Genomic DNA, 11,042 nt, shown 5'->3' with positions numbered 1-11,042 from the left:
AGAGAAAGATGAATGTGAGAAAAAAATATGATGAAAGAGAATAATGAGAGAGAAAGTATGATGAGAGAGAAAGTGTGATGAGAAAAAATTAAGAGAGAGAAAGTATAATGAGAGAAAATGAGAAAAGAGAGTGTGATAGGAGAGAGCATGATGAGAGAATATGAGAGAGAAAATATGATGGGAGAGAAAGTATGATGGGAGAGGATGAAGAGAGAGAAAATGAGGAGAGAGAGTGTGATGAGAGAGATTGAGGAGAGAAAATATGATGAGAGAGAAAGTGTGATGAGAAAAAACAGTGAGTGTGATGAGAGAGATTGAGGAGAGAGAAAATATGATGAGAGAGAAAGTATAATGAGAGAGAAAGTTTGTTGAGGAAAAAAAGGAGGGAGTGTGATAAGAGATATTGAGGAGAGAGAAAGTGTGATGAGAGCGAAAGTGTGTTGAGAAAAAAAGAGAAAAGAGAGTGTGATGAGAGAGATTGAGGAGAGAGAAAGTAGGATGAGAAAAAAAGAAAGAAGAGAGTGCGATGGAAGAGATTGAGGAGAGAGAAAGTATGATGAGAGAGAAAGTGTAATAAGAAAAAAAAAAGAAAGAGAGTGTGATAGGAGAGATTAAAGAGAGAGAAAATGTATGATAAAATGATGAGAGAGAACAAGGAGAGAGAAGTGATATGAAAGAAAAAATAAATAAATATATTTTGATATTTGATATTAAGGGAGAAAATTTTAGTTTTAGGTCAAGGATATTTTTGGAATAAGAGAATATTTTGATTGATGAAAATAGGGTAATGACTTATTGAAAGGGAGGTACATGGGAATGAGTTATTACCTAATTTCAAGGATTCATTCCCTTATTTGTATTCTCATTCCTATAATCCAAACATTAACAATGACAATCAATGATTTTCATTCTCATTCTCATTCCCCACTCCTATTCCTCTAAACCAAACGCCCCCTTATATTATTATTTAAATAACAAAACAGATGTCGAGCACTTAGACCCGGATCCACTAGATTATTGTGCATGACCAAGATTCGATCAGCTAACACCAGTAGATTTTGTCAACGGTGTCTCAAAATGTAGACTTGTGCCTTTCAAATGCGGACAGGAACTCTTGAAGTCATTTATAATCAATAAAATTGTGAGCCTTTGGTCAAACAAAATGCAAAAACTAAACGACCGACCTGCTAAAGGCATCTGCTCTGTTTTTTTTTTTTTTTTAGTCTTTGTCATTTCAATGTCATATTAAAAAAATAAAAATTCATGATTATTTTCCTAATAAAAAAAATATCTTTATATTTTTTCTTTAAATTCTACATTATTAGTATTTTTATACATAATTAATTATTGATATCATCTATATTATTATTTTTAAGATGAAAAAGTGGATTTTAAATTTTACTATGGCTTTTAAATTTCAAACTTCAACCTTGTATCTACGATACGATGACTAAGAACTTTTTTTTTCTTCAACTTTTTTTTTTCACAAATCTTTTTAAAAAACCTCCAATGAATCTCCATGCCTTAATGCAAAGTTACTGGTCAATGGGAACAGGTTGACCAATTTGTCAAACTAACTCCCCGTTGACTATGTTGCAACGATTCACACGTGACACGAGAGTTGACTACGAAGACGTTGACCACGACCCACCTCCTTCTCCCCTGTCCTCCCAACCGCAATTTAAATTTCGCGGGACAAAGCGAACGCAGAGAAGCCATCCATGAATCCCGACGATATCCCGCACTGGACGTTCTCACTGTCGCCGCCGCCCCTGCTCGATGACCCGCTCAGCCACAATGAATTATTCCCCAGCTCGCCGGCGCCGCTGTCCGCATGGCAACCTTCTTCCTCATTTGCCATTGCTGAGCACAGAGCATTCGGCAGCATGCCGTCGTCTGAATGCTTAACCAACATGCGCCAGAGCTCGGACACGGGGACGGAGAGCAGTCGGGGATTCCGGCACATGATGCGAGAGAGGCAGAGGAGGGAGAGTCTCAGCCAAAGCTACGCCGACCTCCGCTCCATTCTATCTTCTAAAACAAAGGTGCGAATTTTTTTTGTTCTTCTTCTTATTCTTTTTTCTAACTTTCGATATAATCGATTCCATCTTCGATCGATTTCTCATCAGGGAGACAAGGTTTCGATAGTTCAGGAGGCAGGGGAGCACTTGGAGGAGCTGCAGAAGGCGAGGGAGAAGCTCCGGAGGCGAAACAAGGAGCTCGAGATGGCTGCTGCATTGAGGAATTTTGCGACGGGTCCAAAGGCTCCTTCAATCGAAGTTTGTGTCACTAATTCTTCATCAACGTTCGACTCGATGATCTCCGCTCTTCGTTGCCTGAAGCAGATGGAGCTGGTGGTCGCCGCCGTCCGAAGCAGTTCCGGTGGCCGGGATTGGTCGATGGAGGTGAGCATCTGTGATCGGAAGGTGGAAAAGTATGAGGTGGAGAGAGCGATGAAGACGGCTCTGATGCAAATGGAGGAGGAGGATTCCGTTACTTGCCTTGTGAAGAACATAGATCATGATTCTCGAGGATGGAAATTATGCTGAATATCTTCATATTTGCACCCCTAGTGATCCTCTAAAATAGTCATTACTCTTTATCAATGATTTTGAATACTTTAAAGTTCTCGAGTCATTTTGATCAACTTGATTGGATTAAATCAACTTCTTTCAACTCAACTTGAGTTAAATCATAGGAATCATAAATATAAATCGCCAAAGAAACACAGGAAATTAAGTATCTTTAGGAGAGGAACAGAAATCTCTATTTAGTAGTTTAAACAGGGATTGTAAAGTAATTTATTATATTTTTTCCCCGAGGCTAAGATTTAATGTTAAGGACGCTAAGTTGACTCTCAGACACGCGACACTCATAGTTCGATTCCTAACTATGGTATGTTTATAGAGATTTTTTTTTTCAAATGGCACTTACAACTAAGGGATATTAGGATTCCGGGTCATCCGACAAAGTGCTTCCCGATTTATCCTTATGGTCGATAAAAAATTTTCGTGGGACTAGACCGAACACTCATACTCAAAGTTTTTAGATTAATCATTTTTTTTTAATGATACACATGATCTTAGCGAAAATGAAACACATCCAGATGCATAACAGGTCGGTCGGTATAGATATCTTGATTGTCAAGCAAATAATGAACAATAGAATGAAATCCTCCAGCATCTTTGCAATCCTCAATAATTGAACAGAACAGGGGCATAGATGGACCAAAAGATGCACAGCAGCTCAACCAGACAGATACAGTGAATGGGTTCTCATTGTCAGCAATATTGAAATCCTTCCTTTTACATGCTGAAATCTTTTGCCACTGAAGAATGGACAGAATTATATATTTCTATCAAATGGCAGAATTTAGGTGAAACAATTACAGGGGAATGTTGAGTCAGTATTAAGATTTTAGTAAATCTTTGACAAAAAATGATTTGGATGAAACGAATTATTAGGAATACAATCTAAAACAAAAACAACAATTAAGTCTTATCCCATTAATTGAGGTTGGCAAAGGAATACAATCTAGAACTGAATAGAAAATCCAACGATGCAAAAGACTTAGGTAGCATTTGGTTGACCCATTTTCTATTTTCATTTTATGATCAAATAAAAAATATCGTTTGGTTGATAACTTTTATATTTATTTGGAAGAAAAGGTGATATCAGTTTATCCGAAAATAGAAAATTTTTAAAAGTTATTTTATATGAAAAAGAAAAATATACGTTTTTTTAGAAAATGAAAACAAAAGGAAACGCTCCCTATCTTATCCAGTGAACCCAAATACACGTTACCAAAGTGAAAAACAAAAAGTCAGAAAATCCATCTAGTTCTGAGTGAAAAAGCTAGGATAGAAGGTGAACTCCTAAGTGGTCGGTTTTGTTTATAAGGAATAATTGTTATATTCAATAAATTGTCATGCAATAAATATTTCTATATTTCATTGAAAAACAACTTGAAATACCAATTCTCAATGGAATTGTGATTCAAAATAATTATTCATTATCTATTTTTGAAGTACCTTGTCTATTTTATTCTTCAAATAATGCTTATTTTTTACTTTATTCAATGCTTAAAAATATAAATTATAACAGTTGGACGAGAAAGTTGGTCGAGCTAAAAGGTCTAGGCGAATTTAGTAGGTTGGGCAATTCAAATGGACTCATCAGGCGCTTGTTAGGCCCGGGACAATCAGGTCAGGACAACCCTAAACTGATCCAACCAAGCATGCATCCAAATCATTGTTGGGCACAGACAGGCCTACTGAATCAGTTAGGTGGAGCAAGTTGATTACCTCAATCATGTTGAATACATTAAGTACGTGATTGGATTTTTTGAGCCAGATGAGCCACTTGGGTTGGACAGTGAGGTCAAGCTGATTAAGTTGGCTGGGTAGGTCAGGCGAACTAGTTAGATTGATTGGGTTAAATGGGTCAGATGAGTGAATCCAGTCAAATGGATCAATCGAGCTAGTAAGACAAGTCAGATTGGATAGTTTAGATTGAGCAAGCGAACTAATTGAGTGGGGCTAGTTTGATTGACCATTTAGATTGGTCAACTCATTCGGATCAAGTGGGTGAATAAGTTTGAACTAGTCGGTCTAAGTGAAACTGCAAGAGCAGATCAAACTAAACACACAACAAATGCAAAGCTTAAGAATCCAGTGATGCAAAAGACTCACCTTTTGAATTGGCTTCAACGACCACAAGATGAATCGTAGTATTGTTTGGTGGCAGGTGCAGAAGAAGAGGAATTAGTTGACCGTTCAGTGGATTCCTGGTGCAAACAATTATATCATCAAGGTGAGTTTCCTCTTTCAATTTCTCAGTCAGCTCTGGTACACTTGTCCCATTGAAAGTGACGGACGGCCATTCAACAATGTCATCCACATTCCCCTTGTTGTCTGCAACAGCATAATAGATGCTTCGGTCTTCAACCTTGTGCAGTGTGGCAGAAGAAGAAAATGACTGCACTCGCAAAGAGAACAATGCTTCATGTGCTCAGAGATTCATATGTGAACAATTTCTTTTCAACAAGATTGCAATGCCAGTGCCACTTTGTAAAGCTTGCAATTCCTCACAAACTATAACAGTTAACTTGAAAGACAGTTAAGAAAGCTTGTTGGAATCATAATTTAAAACAAATGAACAGAAACAATTGGGAACTGACATAACACAGTGGGTACATACCACCAAGACATTTTGCACATATGTAAGAACATGCGAAATATATGATTTCAAAAATTAAGCATCATCAATCCTGGTGAATTGATTCCATAAAGTATCAAGATAGATAAATACTGTTCTGAGGCAACTTAAAATCTCATTTCTGATCAGTAAAAAGAATAGCAAGATTGCAACAACAACCAAAACTTCACAACATTAATTTTCTGTATTCAAATATGCATGGAAACAGATGCCATCTTATTTTCCTTTTTGTCTGCTGAAGCCTATTTTTGTAACCTTTGTGTTCATTTAAATTCTTAAATCTTAAGGTGTTGAAGAAGATGCAATGCAGATGTAAAAGATATGATAACTGAGATTGGTACCCCTTAACTGATGCTACTCCAAGTCAGCATACCACACCTATGTGGCCTCACCCCATATTAGTATACTTACTCAAGCGGGATCGTGAATCACAAGGACCGGTCTTACCTTCCTGGTTGTCACAGCCAACATTTATAAAGATATGTAAGAAGTTCCCAGTCATGCCAAGGGCAAGCTCAGTTCAGCTTCTTACTCATAGCTCGATCCCTCAAACTCTCCATACAGTTCGATCTGAGTTCATAACGGCCTCATGATGACATGACCACAATTTTAGCAATGACCCCTCCATAATTGCCATCTCTAACAATTGAACACTTGAGGCAGGATCAACACCGGAAAATGGCTAAAACAGTTAGAACGACCACTATTTTCCTCGAGATCATAATCACAATCTTCGTAGATTCCACATTTCTCTCACACCTATAACTACTCAGGTATATTCATCATAGATAGGTCCAGAATCTCTCCCTCTCACATCTTCTATTCTACTTTTGCTTCCATATGCACCATCATTGCTTAAGCATTGGAAGAGCTTTGCGAATAACTTTGGTGTGTGCAATCGAGACAAACTGTTCAGGTCGGATCACGAAGCACAGATCGTCCCCACTTCAAGATCTACATTGTCAAAAAAAGCATGCCTCGGCAACTGAACTCCGGCACATCACAGATCAATCAAAACAATCGAAAAGGAAAATACTTTTAGCATGGTAGAAAATTAACAACCTTAATTCGATCGTGTTGGAATTCACAAGCGATATAGTGGTCAACTGAGTAAAATTAGAACGCAGTGTCACCGTTGAGTATTTGAAGAAAAGGTGATAAAAGTAAAACAGGTTGGAAAAGCAGTGAGAAATAGAAGATCAATTTCCTCATGGAAGTAACACCATTATTTATCATTTGAACATAGGAGAGATCCCACCTAGTGGGAAAAAGCTTGGTTGTTGTTGTTGAACATAGGAGAGATCATTTTAGGGCAGTTTGATCAACAACAGTGCTGATCGCAAAGGGTAGCCAAATCCGACAATTGTTTTGTGCAAGCGATTCGATAGCAAAAGAAGAGGGCGCTCCAAATCAATCAATATATACAAATCGAAATCAAAATGCCTCATTTCAAACAGCATATACGGAATAGCATCTCAATCGCGATAAGATTAGGGCTTTGCAAACCTACCTCGACCTCTGACAATGCAGGGGACGCCGGCTTCTTCTCAAGGAGCTCAGCAATCTCGAGGTCCCACAGAATCCAGTCCTGGTGCCGATGGGGGACGTCGTGAGTGATAGAATTGCGCCAGGGCGGGGGCCCGCCATTGCCGCGGAGGTAGTTGCCGTAGCGGCTCTTGAGCTTGACATGGGCGCCCTCGTGGAGGGGCTCCCACTCGAGAGAGGAATCGAGGCGGGGAGGAAGAGTGAGGCGGACCTTCTTGCCAGTGACGCCAAGGAGGAAGGACTCGTCGGTGGAGGTGAGGTAGCGCCCGTACAAGTAGCTGCGAAGACGGATAGCATGGGGAGCGTCGTCGACGCGCTCGACCGCCCACAGGGCGGAGGGGCCGGAGCCGTCTCGTTCCTGGGTGACGTGCTCCCCGTCGTCCTCTGCCACCAGGTACTTCTCCTGGTGGCTGCGAAGCCGCACCGTCTTCGCTTGGGCGAACCAGTCCATAGGCAATCAAATCCAAACGGAAGCACAACTCCGACCATGGCGAATGATCGGCCGATCCATTGTCGAGGGAGGGAGGGAGAAGTGAATGGAACAAGTGTTCGATCGGCCGATCCATTCGCGAAGCTCAAGGTAGCGGAACAACTGTTCGTTGGTTATGCAACCAGCAGAGATGGTGGAAAGTTACTTTAATTATTATTTCTTAAATGTGCGCTATAATTTTATCATCATTTTTTTATAATCCATTCCAATTTTTTGAATTGATTAATACTAGATGTGACTTATTCAATCTGACAAAAAATTTTATCAGAGAAGTTTTTTTTTCCTTCCTTCAATGCTAGCGAAGTTTTTTTTTTAAAGGGTTTGTAGACTGGACGCAGGATACGGAAGTTGAATAATTTCGGATTAATTAAATGAAGAACTTTGGTCATTAATTTTGATATACGATATCAAAATTTTTTATATATTGTACCGTATTAAAATATATTAAATCATACTGATTTTAAAGTATACTAAAAATTTCAATATAAAATTTTCGAAATCAATATTAGTATAATATATATCTTGAAACTTTTGATATAATACTAAAATTTTATCCTAAACGGTATAAAATTTAATTATATCAAAATTTAAGTATGGTATTGATATGATTTTATTAAATATTAAGTATTTTGATATGGTATATAGTTTAAGGAATAGTTTTTGATAATTTTAGTATACTACCCTGACCTAACACCAAGTTCAAAAAACTAATGAGGATCATGACTTTGGGGCTGTGGTTCTTATTGTAAACTTCATGGACTGTTTACACCAAAATGACTCGTAACCCTAACATAGGAGATAAAATCTCTCTTGTTGTCAAGACACTTCCATTGGCATCTCTGTGTTGGATGTTGATCAATGTGACAACTCACGTGACGTTACTCAATGCTAAGTATAAATTATTAGAGAAAAAGATGGTATCGTTCATTTCAAACAGTTCAGTATCATCGGCCCTCAATAAGATACAGATAGATAAATCACGAGGGATATTTTATCCTAACACAACAGTTCTTTATATAGAAAAGGTCAGACATTCAACGAGATATTTTTTATCTACTGAGAATTGATCCAAAAATATATGTGAGTAAATATTCATACAAGTGAAATAAACATAATTTACCTAGTAAATAAATATCTAACAATATGGAGAAACCATAAATAAAAATACTAGTAAATAATGGAATTAGAAAATGAAAACAAGTTACAAACGCTTACTGAGTTGTGAATACATCTCTAAAGAAGTCCAGTCGAAGAGCTTGTCCCTGTAGAAATTAAGAGAAGGAAAAAACTAACTATATAATTAAATCTAAAATTGATACTTAGAAATACAGAGTATAAGGTCTTATATAGTTAAGTTAAGATACCCTAAACTCTATAAAAAAAAAAATCTAAATTACCCTAAAAGTTATAAACAAATATATATATATATAATCTAACATCCTCCCTCAAACTCACGATGCTACAGCTAAAAGCATTCAGAGTTTGTCATATAAGAAACTAAAACGTGAAGCGGAATGTGCCTTGGTCAACGTATCAACAATATGTAGCTTTAAAGGAACAAAAGGCAATGTGATGATGTCAACCTGAAGATGGTGACAGGCAATATGACAAACAATTTCAATATGTTTCGTTCGCTCATGAAAAATTGAATTGAGTATAATTTGAATAGCACTCTGATTATCACAATATAACATAGTAGGTTGATGAAGAGAGACCCATATCCGCAAGCAACTAACACAACCAAACTATCTCACAAGTAGTTGAGGTCATGACACGGTACTCAACTTTTGTGGAAGATCTAGAAATAATATTTTGCTTTTTACTCTTCCAAGAAATGAGGGAATCACCAAGAAAAATGTAAAAGTCAGTGGTAGATTTGTGATCCGTAGGATCACCAACCCAATCTGCATCAGAGTATGCACGCAACTCAAGAGATGAAGTAGAAGGAAATAAAAGACTTTAAAATTGAGTGCCTCGAAGATACCTGAGAATACGAAGAACAGTAGCCCAATGAACTGTAGTTGGTGTAGCGACAAATTGACTAACCACATGAACAACATACGCAATATCTGGACGAGTTACGGTGAGATAAACTAAGCTTCCAACAATAGTTCTATACAAACTAGGATTCGGTAAAGGTGAGCCATCAGATAGAGAATATCGAGCATTAGTCTCAATAGGAGTATCAACAACTCTATTATCAGTAAGACAAGCACGCTCAAACAGATCAGATATATACTTTGACTGAGATAAAAGATAACCTTTCAGGGAATAAGCAACCTCAATGCCTAGAAAGTAGCGTAGTATACCCAAGTCTTTCATAGCAAAATAATGAGCCAACTCAGACTTCAAGGAAGCAATTCCATCAGAATCATCACCAGTAATAATCATATCATCAACATATAATAATAAAAGAATATGACCTGCATTCGTACATCTGACAAACAATGCTGAATCATGATTACTAGGATGAAAACCAAATGCAGTAATCACTGTAGGAAACTTCTCAAACGAAGCACGAGGTGCTTGTTTGAGACCATAAAGTGCTTTACGAAGCCTGTAAACTTCATCAGGTTGGTGTGAAATACCAGGAGGAGGTGTCATATAAACTTCTTCATAAAAATCACCATTTATAAATGCATTCTTGACATCCATCTGAGATATTCTCTATTGATAAACAGAAGCAACAACAATCAGAGTACGAATAGTCTTCATTTTTACAACAGGAGCAAATGTTTCCTCATAATCTATGTCATACTCCTAAGAATAACCTTTAGCAATAAGACGAGCATTGTATCGTTCAATAGATCCATCAGATTTAGTTTTGATTTTATATACCAAACGAGAACCAATAGTATGTTTTCCTAGTGTCAATGGAACCAAATCCCATGTATGACTCTGATGCAAAGCATTTAGTTTCTCAGTCATAGCACTCTGCCAAAGTGGGTTACAAACAACCTCTCTATAGGATACGGGCTCAAAAAGATAATGAATAGATGCAACAAATTAAGCAAAAGAATGAGAATAACAGGAGTAAGCAAAATCTGATAGTTTAGTATACTTACGAACACGAGTGGATTGACAACGATGGAGAGAAGGATTATCCGCAACCTCAAGAGATGATTGGGTAGTGGTAGAAGGAGGAGCATGTGGAGCGGATATATCGGGAACCAAAGTACCAGATTCAGTTGAGCTACCAGTAGGAGCTGTGAGTGAAGCTTTCTCAGTGTCTGTATTGAAAGGATCAATGCAAAGTAGATCTAACTTTGTCATATTATGCGAACTAGCATGAATATAAAAGAATGGAATATGTTCAAAAAACACAACATGACGAAAGACATACAATTTTTTACTAAGGGGATCAAGCAACGATATCCTTTTTGACTAACACCATAACCCATAAAGATACAAAGAGCATACCGAGAGGCTAATTTATTACGCTCGACATGTGGATGAAGGATGAAGCTGTTGGTGTTGTTAGCACTAACGGTCTAACTCAGGTTTTGATAAATGACAAATTAGGTTAAGTTAGGTTTGTTGTTGTCTAAATACTCTGATCGAGTGTGCAGGCGAAGTCCAGACAGGTCGACGGGCTGACCGGATGTCTGGCATGAAGCCCAGCTAGGTCAACGGGCCGACCGGATAGTTGGCGAGAAGTCCAAGCGGGTCGACGGGCTGACCAGACGCTTGGCACGAAGTCCAGCTAGGTCGACGGGCTGACTGGATAGCTGGCGAGAAGTCCAGACGGGTCGAAGGGCTGACCAGACGTATGGCAGGTGAGTAAAGGTAA

At 38.1% G+C, this 11,042-nt stretch overlaps 2 protein-coding genes across 2 annotated transcripts; one reads left to right on the top strand and one right to left on the bottom strand.

Moving 5' to 3' along the window:
- Window positions 1-1,721: 1,721 nt before the first annotated feature.
- LOC122043264 (transcription factor BHLH148-like) lies at window positions 1,722-2,627 on the top strand. Its single transcript, XM_042603812.1, has 2 exons — window positions 1,722-2,045; window positions 2,130-2,627. Exons 1-2 carry the CDS (start codon window positions 1,722-1,724, stop codon window positions 2,547-2,549), a joined length of 744 nt encoding a protein of 247 aa, XP_042459746.1. The 3' UTR covers window positions 2,550-2,627.
- A 435-nt stretch (window positions 2,628-3,062) lies between these two features.
- On the bottom strand, window positions 3,063-7,393 carry LOC121984427. Its single transcript, XM_042537353.1, has 3 exons — window positions 6,728-7,393; window positions 4,692-4,977; window positions 3,063-3,328 (listed from the first exon to the last, which is right to left on the bottom strand). Exons 1-3 carry the CDS (start codon window positions 7,211-7,213, stop codon window positions 3,306-3,308), a joined length of 795 nt encoding a protein of 264 aa, XP_042393287.1. The 5' UTR covers window positions 7,214-7,393; the 3' UTR covers window positions 3,063-3,305.
- Between the last annotated feature and the right edge of the window lie 3,649 nt (window positions 7,394-11,042).

Source organism: Zingiber officinale, chromosome 1B, assembly GCF_018446385.1.
Source record: "Zingiber officinale cultivar Zhangliang chromosome 1B, Zo_v1.1, whole genome shotgun sequence".
In the NCBI taxonomy this organism is placed as follows: Eukaryota; Viridiplantae; Streptophyta; class Magnoliopsida; order Zingiberales; family Zingiberaceae; genus Zingiber; species Zingiber officinale.
Note: the sequence above shows the minus strand (reverse complement) of the source record. Positions and strands in the feature narration are given on the sequence as shown.

What these genes read in the sequence shown, in the direction of transcription:
- LOC122043264 (XM_042603812.1), top strand. Translation starts at nt 1,722, where the DNA reads ATGAATCCCGACGATATCCCGCACTGGACGTTCTCACTGTCGCCGCCG. An exon ending in TTCTATCTTCTAAAACAAAG is followed by an intron (nt 2,046 to 2,129) that starts GTGCGAATTTTT and finishes ATTTCTCATCAG; the next exon opens with GGAGACAAGGTTTCGATAGT.
- LOC121984427 (XM_042537353.1), bottom strand. Translation starts at nt 7,213, where the DNA reads ATGGACTGGTTCGCCCAAGCGAAGACGGTGCGGCTTCGCAGCCACCAG. An exon ending in CTGCATTGTCAGAGGTCGAG is followed by an intron (nt 4,978 to 6,727) that starts GTAGGTTTGCAA and finishes TTGCGAGTGCAG; the next exon opens with TCATTTTCTTCTTCTGCCAC. An exon ending in CGTTGAAGCCAATTCAAAAG is followed by an intron (nt 3,329 to 4,691) that starts GTGAGTCTTTTG and finishes TCCATTCTTCAG; the next exon opens with TGGCAAAAGATTTCAGCATG.